Raw genomic sequence first — 12,237 nt, 5'->3', positions numbered from 1 at the left:
ATGTATCGCGCTCGCTGCTTCCTGTTGCTTCCGCTCTGCCTCGTTACAGTCTCTGCCACGGACTATGTGACGACAACCGTGACTAGCTGGGACTACCAGGAGACTACAGCAACTACGCAAATGGTGGACACGACGACACACCTCGACGTGGAGTCGAAGGTCAAGAAGCTGATGGACAGATTGATTCATGAGTCATTGCCGCTGATGACGGCCCTAGGGACCGGAGGAAATGTGTCGGGAGATTGTTCGGCCAGCATGTTGAAGCTGTTGATTGGAATACGGAAACTGGAACCTTGGGCACTCAGCTGTAAGTAGAAGGCTTTGGGAGTGTTGTTTCGCTTGTGACTATAGGCAATGATCGATTAATGTCTCGATGAAATCAAGCGGTGTCTCGGGTTGCGACCTTCTGACTCAGTTTGCGTCCTGTCCCATGCATGCCGTGTGTAACCTATAGTGTGTATTGTCATCAAGTAACAGAACTCCCTATGGAGGTATGTCCATTTACACACACAGCAACTCTATCGTACATGTCACGGTGCGTATATTGTCATCAAGCAGAGAAACACATTATGGTAGGGTAGGAAACAGTAAGGGCAGACTATACCCTAGACAGCAGATTCGACCATGATGTCGTTCACTCGGTGTCACGTGACACAAATTAAATATATATATGCCTATTAAACAACTCTTAGGTGGGTAATATTGAGTCGCAGACGCGACTGATTCGTCGTGACGTCCATCATGGTCATAGTTTGCTCGCGCGGTAAGACATCCAACATCTTTCATTTGTAGCACCAGGGGTTCGAGTCTGAAGTTTAAAAGTGTCGAACGAACCGCGCTGAAATTCATGCATTGAAGAGAGAAAACATTTTACGAAGTATGTTGTTATCCTACAGACGCTTATCTATTCGAAAAAAAAAAAAAGACTTGACCGTCTCGTTCTTTACTTTCGTTTCCATATTTATGATATTGCTTATGAATTGAAACGACACAAGCGTTTTTCAAATATCTCACTCAGGAACAACAACAAGAACTATGTCACTATGTCACTAGTATATATTTTTGTTTTGTCGTGAGATTTATAGTGACTATCCAGTTGTAATGCCACAACCTTCAACGTACGATTGACGGTGTAGGACATCGCGGTTTTCGCAGCATTTAAGGCATTAAGCGACGAAACACCGTATGGGAGACCATCTGCCCATGGCCGTGATGCCCCATCAAGAAAACATTCGGTCGAAAATGACAAGATTGTGAATCTGAACATTCGCTTTCGTAGTGCAAGTAAACCCGAAGCGCACGGAAAGGGACGTGTGCATGGTTCCTCAGTTCTGTGTGCCCATCCATCGCAGGCACGTGACATGACGTCCTTGGGACGTGTCCCGGTGTCGAAAGGGTCAGCAACAACTGGCCTTCACTTACTGACCCTGAGGTTATAACCCGACAACTCGGGGTCATGGTCCAGCTCTTCGTGGGCTGTCTCAGTGGCACATATGCACGTCCTTATTTTGCGCGCGGAAGGGTTCCGAATTGGCGGTTACGACTTTGTGCTTGTCCATTATTACACCCTTTCCTCTAAGCGTTGGAATGAAATTGGCGGCATCTAAAAACAATCACTCAATTTATTGAGCTCCCAAAAGTCCCAAACGCGCGTGGCTTCACACATAGGGCCATCGTTGACGTGAATTCTTGGCAAAACTCTTTCTGAAATTTATTTACTTATTCAGAACACCCTACAGCTCCACCGAAGTGGCATTACGTAAGGGAGAAGCTGCACACGCAAAACCGCAAACAAAAAAGATTTGAAAGAAAAAAAAAGCGAAAATCACTCGGGAAAAGTACATACAGAACCTGTCGAAAAAGATGCCACTTGAAGGAGAAATGTTATAACTTTCTTAATGAAATTTATTGTTCATTCATTTATTTGCGTCGTTACTGTGACGGTTACGCAACTTTTTTGCGCACTACAAGACACGCCGTCGATCACGTGGTGTTCCTCTAAAGCCACGGACGGACTTACGCGGCAGGTTTGACACTATACGGAGCTATCGCTCTCAAAAAAAAAAAAAAAAACAGAAGTGCTCGCCGAAACACAAAAGATGTTGTATAAACGTTGAGGCAGCACGTATCGGAAGAAGCAGTTACCCAAGAGCGGAAGGAGGAAAAACTTGTAACTCCAGACGGGGAAAGTTTCCGACCGGAATAGCTCACTTTGAAAAGAGTGGCCTCTGCCCTTGTATCAGAATGCCTTTCTCGAGGAAGTCGGATGCCTTATTAGAAATCGCGGCTCGTGTGTTGTTGCTGTTGAGCAAAATGGCGCCCACGCCACGTGACCCTTCAAACACTGAGCGGTTATAAATAGGAGGTCATGAGACGCGGCCACGAAAATTATATGGGAGAGGATTGGAGCAGAGCTGAAACGCGTTCTTGGAATAGAAGAGGTTTACAATGGGAAAAGAAAACGGGCTGCAGAGCTTAACGGTGAATTTGTGTGGCTGCGAGAGGTACGTTATTTTGGGTTGTAGTAATGTACTTATGGGAGCTTTTTTTTTCTTAAAAAAAGAAACTATTATCCTCGTGTGTTGTGAATTTTGCTCACTGCTACAGGGCAGTTGGTCAAATGGACGTGCTACTTTTCTGAAGCGAACGTGCGTATTGCCGTAATGTGTACTTACGGGACTTCCTGAGACAAAGTACGGGATTCCTCGTGTTCCTCATACGCACCGTAATAATAGTGAATTGTAATGCACAGTCCGCTATCGCTTTCGCGTAGGTGAGGGATAGCGTTGGTGGTGCTGTGTACGCGCCAAAGAAACAAAGTGAGCTTCGCGCAGTGAGCAGAACCCCCACGCTATGTATCTAACGTGCCTCGCGGAAGAGCGCGTGTCTAGGCAACTTGTACCCCGTCACCAAACCGCCGGCGTCTTGGCTGGGTTCGAACCCTCAATTTTGGGAGCAGTAGGCGAACACGCTACCACAGAGGTCGGTTTTCTTTTTTGTTTTGTTTTTGTTTTTTTCTTCGAAACTCCGGTGGCGCCGTATGGAGTGCTGAAAAACCGTATCACTTTTGAGCTTTCACTTTTTTTTTCCAGCAAATTATGAAAAACTGCTCTTTCCTACGGATTGTCAATATTCCGTCCCGTACAGTAAATATTTACTACTAAGTGTGAGTGTAAGTAAGTAAATGTTACTACTAGTTGGAAATGTGGAAGAGAGGATGTGCAGGTGTGAGTTTGTAGTTGGTGAGTATGCGTTAAATTATGTGACGGCGACAGTAAAAAAAGAAAGTGAAGAAAAAAGGTGACCCCAGTTATCTCATCTATTGAAGACTGGAAGATGGGGTAACGCGCAACGCGTGAATACATCACTATTCTAAAGTGCCAATGGATTAAAAATAAAATGAGAACTTCTTTCGTTGAAGACCGCAGGATGAGAAAAGGCCACATCGCGTTTCGAGTGTCCTTACGACGATTCAGCGCTTTCTTCTACGCAAGTCCGTGTTTCCTGACATACGTATTCCGTCGCCGGTGCCATGCATTCCTAAACGCCTTTCCAAGTTACGTGCCAAAGAAAAATTGTCGGTGTTCCCGTAAGCGAGCACCCGGGGAACAACACTTCCGGGCGCCATAAACTTCCGGAGAGGCGATAAAGGCGTTTCTTCCGCCGAATGCCATACTTAGACACCCAAAAGAAGAAGAAGAAAAAGGAGACGAAGAAGGAAAGTCAGCGGTGGCGGAAACCGGGCTCCCGCCTAAAGCGAAAGAAAAGAGCTTCTTAAGCGGCCTCCTCGTAAGGTGCGCAGATATTACGATGTCCAGCTCCCACGGTTAGAGACACTTCCTTTAAAAAGTAGGTAAGATGCAGGAAAATATTATTTAATCGTTACGTCACAAGTCCCGGTAAGAAAGAAAGGCGACGGATTCGGCACGTTGCTGTTGAACATTCATGACCTGCGTGCGAGTTGCGGTGAGAGTTGCGTGTGTGAATGAATCTTGTGATGAACGCCAGGCTAATTACGCCGAAAGGGTGAACGCGTTTATTCCTCTTTTCTTTTCGATTAACGAGTCAGTATGCGTAAGGCTAAACTCTACGCAGGAATACAGTGAACCCCCGTTATTATGACCATGGTCGTTCCCGAAAGTTTTGGTCATAATGCGGAATTGTCATATTAACGGGGGGGATTTGCAGAGGTTTCACTGCATTGTTCCCTAGGAGTATGGTCGTAAAGCGCGTATGTCAGGTTATCGGGTGTCATATTAACGAGGGTATAAGAAAGTTAGAAGGTGTCGGGTTCCGTGTCAGAACCCTGCACGACACCTCTATACGGAGGTTCGACTTGCTCAATTTTGTCAACCGAGACAAGAGCATATGTTTCGCTAAAACCGTGACAGCATTGCCCTGTGGCGTTGAGGAAGCTGCATGAACACGGTATAAAAATTGTTGTTTTTATTTCCGATAAGTAACATAGCCTAATCTTCTATTCAGTGGTAGACGCCAACTCCCGACCTCCTGGAGGTCTCATCTCTGGTTCCTTCAATGACCTCGGTACCTACGACCAGTGCTTGTCTACAAAAGCTAAGGATGGCATGGGAGGTGTTGCTTTCACGGGGCAATACTGTACCCTTTACCTCAAGCCACGGAAGTTGCCCTTCTTCGAGAAGATCGTCCAGAAGCTACAGAATGAAATCTACAATGGGGTGAGCGTTCCATTTAAAGAACAGGTCATGTTACAGGCTATAGATTACCACCCTTTGCACGTAAGGGCCTCTGCGCTGTTACCGTGACCATGATGTGTCCATTGGCCAGTGAATGGTTTTCAATTACTTGCCTCCGGGCCTTCCTGGAGTGACATTTGGTTCGCGATCACGATACTTATGGCGTTTCGAATGCCGTCTCATGCAGGAAGAAATTACGCAGTAAAAATGTCCCTTCACTAATTTGGTAGCCACAGTATCATTGACCGATGCACTAAACAATGTCTGTTGGCAAACAAAACATTTGCGTCCATCTGCAGACGACGGCATCTTTCACCAATGGATTAGGTCAACGCGTTCTAAACTATACAAACTGTGATCGCTACAAAACGTGACACAATCCGTCGGAATCGCGCCAATCACAACCCCGCTTTCAGATGACGTAACCATGTAAACGAACCGCAAAGACCGCCACTCGTGTTTTTCTGCGTTTGGAATCGTCTACTGTAAACGGCTGAGGCGGCCGCGTTTTTGTCTACGGAGCGAGGGAGAGAGACAAGACATTGAGCAGGACTTCTTTAGGCGGCGTCGGCGGTCGCCTCATGTTTGAGGCGTTAAATTCACGAGGAGTTCGGAAATCTCGCGGGTCCAGAGCCCCAGTCTTGTAGCGAACGTTATCGTTATTCTTTAAAGGGGTGGTTAGCATCTGGAAACCCACCTATGAAACAGGTACCATCTATGTTCGGTATCGGCCGCTAATTTTTTTCGTCCGAAAAGTCCTTAGATATTAAATTAATGCATTTGAAACATCGGTGCTCCTTCTGCGGCGGCTCCGGCGACAGCGACATCAGCATGACGTCACTCCCTCACAGAAGAAGTGAAAGGGCCTCGCCCAGAGGAAAGAGACGCCGTCCAAACGCCCGCACCGGCACGGCATCCCTTTTCTCAAGGCCATGCTGTGATTGGTTGTGTAGTGAACGAGTTTTGGACATTTTCAAGAGAGGAATTTCCTGCATACTCTCAACATCCGGCGCTGCTCTTGTCGTGCATTTTATGGAATAACAGTCAAACTCCGCCACTCTTTCGCGTGGGATTTTCGATACTGTGGTCAGTGGTCCACGAGGAACAAAATGACACCATGGTTTCGAACTCGACTGGAACGGATCTGACGTCACGAGTCAGGATGAGAAGCGTTTCGGTGGACCAGGATTTCGAACAAACGTCACGACTGGCATTCGCGTGCGAACTTGTGGGAAATCACGGGCAAAGTTGTGCACTTAACGCGCGCGCGTTACGGAATCTAGATCTGTGTCTAGGTTCTTGTCCTGCCGTTGTCAAATATTGGGTTTTCGCAAACTTCGTCAGTCAGACAGTTTTCTCGCGATCCATGAACATGATTGTGTACATTGCAGATGAAAGTCGATTTCTTCAAGTTCATGTACAACGACATGGCTCATGGTCTGAGGCTTGGAGTCTGCTTCCCTTCAACGTGCACGGCTGAAGAGTTCAGTTTCTTGATCGACTCGTGTAAGCTGCTACGTGAGAGTCAGGCTCCTCGAATATCTTTTAAATACGTTTTCTTTTTCTTTTTTTTCCCTGCAGTGGTGAACGATCATGGAATGGACACGGTGGTGAAGGGCTGCGTCACCCCGGAAAAGAAGCCTCTAACCGAGACAGAAAAGGGTTTGCTGTGAGTATAACCTCGTCCGTATTATTATAAACGGGCGCGGCAGCCCCATCTCTTCCTCTTGCCTACCAAAGTGTATTAAAGGAACAAAGTTTAGCGCATGTTCAAGCGTTCTTCCTTCCTCACAAGTTCTTGCGCGGTGCTAAGCCTTAATGTCCACCAGGCGTTTTCCAGAAATACACACAAATATTACGCACGCGTATTTCCGCTATTTCCCCTGTGCTAGCAACTAAGCCAACGAAGCTGTTTATTACTGCACTGGCAACATTGAGAGATATAACGCAGTAATGAGAGCTGGTTGAGGGAGAGTTGGAATGAATGCACCCCTATAATGTCATCGATCAGGGCGAGAGTGCGCTTCAAGTTTTCGTGAAGAGTCCTGAAATCATGTTCGTAGCACTGCTAAATTACTGCTAATGCTGCTAAATATCCTCCGCTATCCCGAATACATTTAGTGATGACTACGATTGCTTAGCCCTTGTTCGTTGTGTTCGTGGCGGTAAAGGAAGAGGTAGGGCAGTGGCTCTGAGCGAGTGTCTATGTCAGCGGATACAACGGTGCATCCGCGTATCCCTCCACCAGGTGCTTCATGGCCGCCTGCATCTCATTCCTCGTCGTAGGCTCCCTCACAGACCTCTATCTCAGAAAATATGCCAAGAAGCTCGGCATTGACAAGAACAACTTGAGTAAGTACACATTCAGCGCCGCCGTGGCTGTTGTCTTCTGTTACTTTGCAACGACTGCAGTGGAAGCCGCTTCGATGCGGTTCGAGCAAAGATATCAAACTGCAACTTCGTTCTGCAGTTAGCTACACGTTCCATATTGTGTAACTTCGTTTCAGGTACTGTCTATCGGATCATACTGTCCTTCTCAGCATTCACAAACACGGCAAAGTTGCTGAACGTCAAGACAGCACCCAATTCCGATTCACGAAGACTGAGCTTCTTGCATGGCATGCGTTTCATCAGCGCCACCTGGGTCATTTTGGGTCACAGTTACCTCACCATTGAGCCGACGGCCGCAGGGGAGCTACTCAGGGTCATGCGGTTCGGCAAGCAGTTCCTCTGGTGCCTCGTTGGAAACGCCTACCCGTCCGTTCAGACGTTCCTCTTCATGAGGTAAAAGTCGTCCTCCCTTTCTCTTGTCCGTCTTATTTTTATCCTAATATTGTTTCTTCAGTGGCTTCCTTCTGAGCTACAACATCATGAAGCATCTTCGAAATAAAAAAGGAAGTCTCGTCGGACCAATCTCTCTACTCTTGGTCAGAAGATACATAAGGTAATCCAAGGGGTTCCCACTGCGTTAATGTGCTTTAAGGTACCCATTTATGATCAGGGCCGCCGAGAGAATTCAGGGGCCCCGGGGATGGGTCATGCCCGGGCCCCCCTCCTCACGTCCCGATAACACAGTAGTTCTTCAGTTCACAAGTATTTCTTCTCTATATGGTTGTGACAGGCCTTGGGTCTTGCTGGCCCCTGAAAGCCGCGATCCCCGGCTGCCCCACCCTCTCGCCGTGCCTTGGTCATGATCAGACCACTTCTTTCGTAACGTCCAAGGTTCCTGTGTGCCGATCTTAGGGTAACTGCGCAGATCATTCCGGCGGTTCCCGTGGTGGCAGGGAGCTGTGGGATTTAAAAACAGAGTGGCGCGATACAAGAAGTAGGAACGTGAAAAATCCTGACCATGGGCACACCAAAAGAATAACTGCTCCCAGTTTACCGTATTCCCATGCTTAGATCTCAATTGTCTGTCTATGCCCTTCGATGACTTTCTTTTCAGTTGTTTGCTCTGGAAGCGGAATCAAGTCATTCCAACTTGCCTCTGCTTGGGCCCCCTGTGATGCAGTCTCGGCTTACGTTCTTAGCGCTGGTTTTACCCTTACCCTTCTCATCCGTTCAGGCTCACAGCGCCCCTGATGTTTGTGATCGGCGCTTGGTTGCTCGTCCCTCTCATCATTGATGGTCCCTTGGCCAAGGAGCATCACCCGTCTATCTTTGCAACGTGCAACCGGAACTGGTGGAGAGTTCTGATCCAGATCAACAACTGGAGTGACCTTCTCGACATGGTATGGCTTGCACATAATATCCCTGTCACACGGGCATTTCGATCCTTCTCGAATCCGATCTGCATCGAACTTCCCGAGCACGCTCGAGTTTTGACGCTGCTACACGGCCACTTTCAATGCGCATTGAATGGTTGACCTGTGCAAATGAATAAACGGAACTCATTAATTTCGCGTTTCCTATATAACAGCGATATTAGTGGTAATTTATCGTATACCGATGTAAGCATCATTTGTAGCTTCGCGCGCATGTCCGTCTTAAGTTATGACAGTTCACCGGGGTTGAGGATGCAAATGGCGGCCGCCGAGCCGTCTTGAAATTCTCAATCCTGTTATGGGAACTGTCTTGAGTCAAGCAGGATCAAAGTTCGATCCTGCTTGGAAGCGGCCGTGTAGCACCATCCGATCTGCATTGGGTTCAAGCAGGTTCGGTCGAGCACGATCGAAAATGCCCGTGTGACAGGGGTATTAGACATCTCGGATCCAGACAGTTTTTTTATTTTTTTTTCTCTCTCTCTCTTTCATTACGATTGCCAAAGAAAAAGTTGTTATGGTCATCATGAGGATTTTTAGGATAAGGTTATTCAAGAGTGATAAAATTGATAATCTATAAGTTTGATATGCCTTTGTATGTAGTGTCTCCAGCACAGCTGGTACGTGAGTGTCGACTGGCAGATCTACATGGTGATATGGATCATACCCGTGCTGATGCTCAAGTAAGTGCCTATAAGACCACATCGATTCTGGTATAAATACGATGAAATCTGTCGATTTCAGGCGACCCAGGCTCGGATTCACTTTAGCCCTTCTCGTCATTCTGAGCACATCAACAGCTGTGAGTGTGCAAGCGTACATTAACTCCTATCAACCAGTGTCCATCTACGGTCAGCCGGAACTCGAGTAAGTGACCCTCAGCTTTATGAGAGACGAGCTATGGGCGGAGTACTTCCTCAATGGCGAATTAAGGAAGTACGGCTAATTAAGGAAGGCTTCTCTATCTCTATCTTGCAAAAAGGCGCGTGCCATATTGACTGTGTATTATTCGAGATTTATGTGCAAACAGAGCTTCATGTTATCAGAGCGGCGCAGCGTCTACCGTGCTACGTACCCTGTACATGATACTCCAAGTCCTGCGTATGATAATAAATGTTTAATGGAGAAATAATCTACTCGCCGAAAAGTTCAACGACAGCTACGTGCATGACGATGGGAAAAGGCGTTTCATTGCAAGAATTGCGATACCCTACCTCAGTGCATGTGGATTAATATATAAGTGGGATGGCGATGAAGAAGATGACACACACACACACATGACAGAACACATAGCAAGTGCGATACTACACGTGCTGAGGCACCGTAACTCTCGGGGTCAGCAGTTTATCCGGTCGACCACACGTGATGTAGTACGATGAAGTCCCATAGATCACATTTACGCACTCATGCAAAAGTCACTGAGGCTAAAGGAGCTCAAGCAGACCGGTGGACGACAAGAACTGGTGAAATGAATGCAGACAGTGACGGTGCTGTGCAAGGTTAAGTACGAAACCGAGACTCCCCTCAAAATAAGTACTGTGTTCATGCAAGTGTTCGATAAGTATGAAGGAATACAGAGCAGCTCACGTTTCTCAACTCAACCGTGTGATCTCGCAGTAAAACGCTAGAGATGATGAAGTACATCTACTACCGCCCCTACGTGCACATGGCATCATACTCCATCGGTATCATCGTTGGATACCTGGTGCTCAACTACAACGCCGCCCAGATCCACCGGTTCATCAGGATGACCCTCTGGGCCGGAGCGACGACACTTGCCCTGCTGGTAGTGTTCGGTGCTTTTAAATGGCTTCGAGGAGACTCCTGGGAAGGTTTGGACGCTGCCATATACGCTGGCTTCAGTAAAGCAGCCTGGGCCGTGGCACTGTCCTGGGTCACCTTCTCTTGTGCTTCGGGAGTAGGAGGTACGTTGCGTATGCTTACGGCATTAACGCCACGTTAGCGACGAGAACGTGCCATAGTTCTCACGCTACACAGGGAAGAAAAGTAGCCGAAGCTCTTTGGCTGCACGTAGAGCATGTGTTTATAAGTCCCAAACGTCGCCACACCGGCACTGGACAGCTGCTTCGGCCTTATTGGGCCTATCGTCAGCACTGCGCAGGTGGGCGACGTTTGAGAGACTGGCGTCGGAAGGTCACGCGGAACGTGCCTGGTGTGGCGACTTTTGGGACTTATAAACTCACGCTACAGATGGCTTTCGTAATGCCCAATGCCCAGAAGAGGGACATCTTTGCGATCGAGCTGCCATGACAATGACGTCATGGGCCATGGTGTTGAATTGTTCTTTTAAATCTTTATAAGATCAGGGTTCAAACCCTGATGCAGTTTCTTTCTTCTTTTTGTTGACACATTTGTCCTGTAGCGGTAAATTCTGTTATCTTACAGGTCACGTGAACAGGCTGTTGTCCTGGAAGCCTCTGGTTCCCTTCAGCCGGCTCTCCTACGGAGCGTACCTCATCCACTCTCCGCTCTATATGGTTCGGACGGGAATCATGAGAGAGAGAATGTCCTTACAACATTTTAATTTGGTAAGCTCCCTTCTTTTACTGACAAGTGTTCGCAGGACTGCATACAGCATTCAACGTTTCCATTAGAGGTTTTAAAATGCCCATTTGATTCCGTGTTATATGTAAACACATGCAATGAAGAATGAAACCTTGTACTATATTCGAAAACGATTTCAGTCAAACTTCAGTGTCGAAACGAGATTGTTATGGCTTCAATGTTCGCCGCTGCCCACGAAAAACGTTGGTAGCAGGTGTTTATAAGCAGCACTGAAAGTTCGCTATACCAGCACTGGACAGCTGATTCGGCCTTATTGGGCCATCGTCAGCAGTGCGCAAGCAGGCAACGTTTGAGTGGGTGACGTCAGAAGGTCACGTAGAACGTGATGTCCTCCCGTCACGGTAAGAGCGTCACCCAGAGAGCCACACTCAGAGAGTGCTGAGGCACGTGATCTTCAGACACCAGCCACTTAAACATCACCTGCCTGCGCACTGCTGGCGATGGCCCAAGAAGGTCGTAACAGCTGTCTAGTGCTGGTACGGCGACGTTTGATTACTTATAAACACACACCACATGCAGCCAAAGAGATAGGATGGCATATACGCAACCTAGCTGGTGGACCAACTACGGACTCATGAGCTACGGACTCACTACGGACTCATGAGCCAGTGTGTGTGGTTGTTTGTCTTGCCGAGACTCAGGCTTCAAGTATGATGGAGGCAGCCAAAGAGCTTCGGCTTCTTTTTCCCCTTCGGTAATTGGTGCTCATTCAGTCACATTTTACGCCTCTGCAGGTAAAAGACTACTTCGGCTGCCTGGCCATCTCGTATCTGCTGGCCTACCTTCTCTATCTTCTCTGCGAAGCTCCAGTTGCTAACCTGGAGAAACTATGCTTTGCACCTTCACCTTCTAAACAAAAGCCTCCCGCGTTGACCAATGGAAGTCATCAGTCCCCCGTTACTGTGGCAGTCACCGTGTCTTCAACTTGTCCAGACGTTGGCAAGTCAAGATACTGAAGCACATCTTCGAGATCCGCTTTGTGCCAAAGACTGTGGTTGTTTTTTTGTTTCCGTTCCTACAATCTGGTCAAACGCATTTCTGGTCGTTATATATTCTTAACTCACGTTTTCTCGACAGTGTGTGAGAGCTGATAGTACAGGGATATAATTGGAGCGCGAAGAGAAGTGACGCGTGGAACGAAATAGGAAAGCACCGTACAGGATTTCGTTATCCTA

General features: G+C 47.5%; 1 protein-coding gene across 1 annotated transcript; it reads left to right on the top strand.

Moving 5' to 3' along the window:
• On the top strand, positions 1-12,048 carry LOC135369501 (nose resistant to fluoxetine protein 6-like). The gene is made up of 13 exons (XM_064603083.1): positions 1-307; positions 4,486-4,697; positions 6,107-6,221; positions 6,297-6,384; positions 6,964-7,067; positions 7,223-7,499; positions 7,561-7,659; positions 8,281-8,446; positions 9,080-9,159; positions 9,221-9,343; positions 10,094-10,401; positions 10,883-11,025; positions 11,797-12,048. Exons 1-13 carry the CDS (start codon positions 1-3, stop codon positions 12,016-12,018), a joined length of 2,244 nt encoding a protein of 747 aa, XP_064459153.1. The 3' UTR covers positions 12,019-12,048.
• Positions 12,049-12,237: the final 189 nt, after the last annotated feature.

Source organism: Ornithodoros turicata, chromosome 9 (assembly GCF_037126465.1).
Source record: "Ornithodoros turicata isolate Travis chromosome 9, ASM3712646v1, whole genome shotgun sequence".
NCBI classification, from domain to species: domain Eukaryota; kingdom Metazoa; phylum Arthropoda; class Arachnida; order Ixodida; family Argasidae; genus Ornithodoros; species Ornithodoros turicata.
Note: the sequence above shows the minus strand (reverse complement) of the source record. Positions and strands in the feature narration are given on the sequence as shown.

Excerpts from the sequence above, each read along its gene's own strand:
- LOC135369501 (XM_064603083.1), top strand. The coding sequence starts at position 1 with ATGTATCGCGCTCGCTGCTTCCTGTTGCTTCCGCTCTGCCTCGTTACA. Across the intron at positions 308-4,485 it reads GGAACCTTGGGCACTCAGCT|TGGTAGACGCCAACTCCCGA; the intron begins GTAAGTAGAAGG and ends TCTTCTATTCAG. Across the intron at positions 9,344-10,093 it reads TACGGTCAGCCGGAACTCGA|TAAAACGCTAGAGATGATGA; the intron begins GTAAGTGACCCT and ends GTGATCTCGCAG.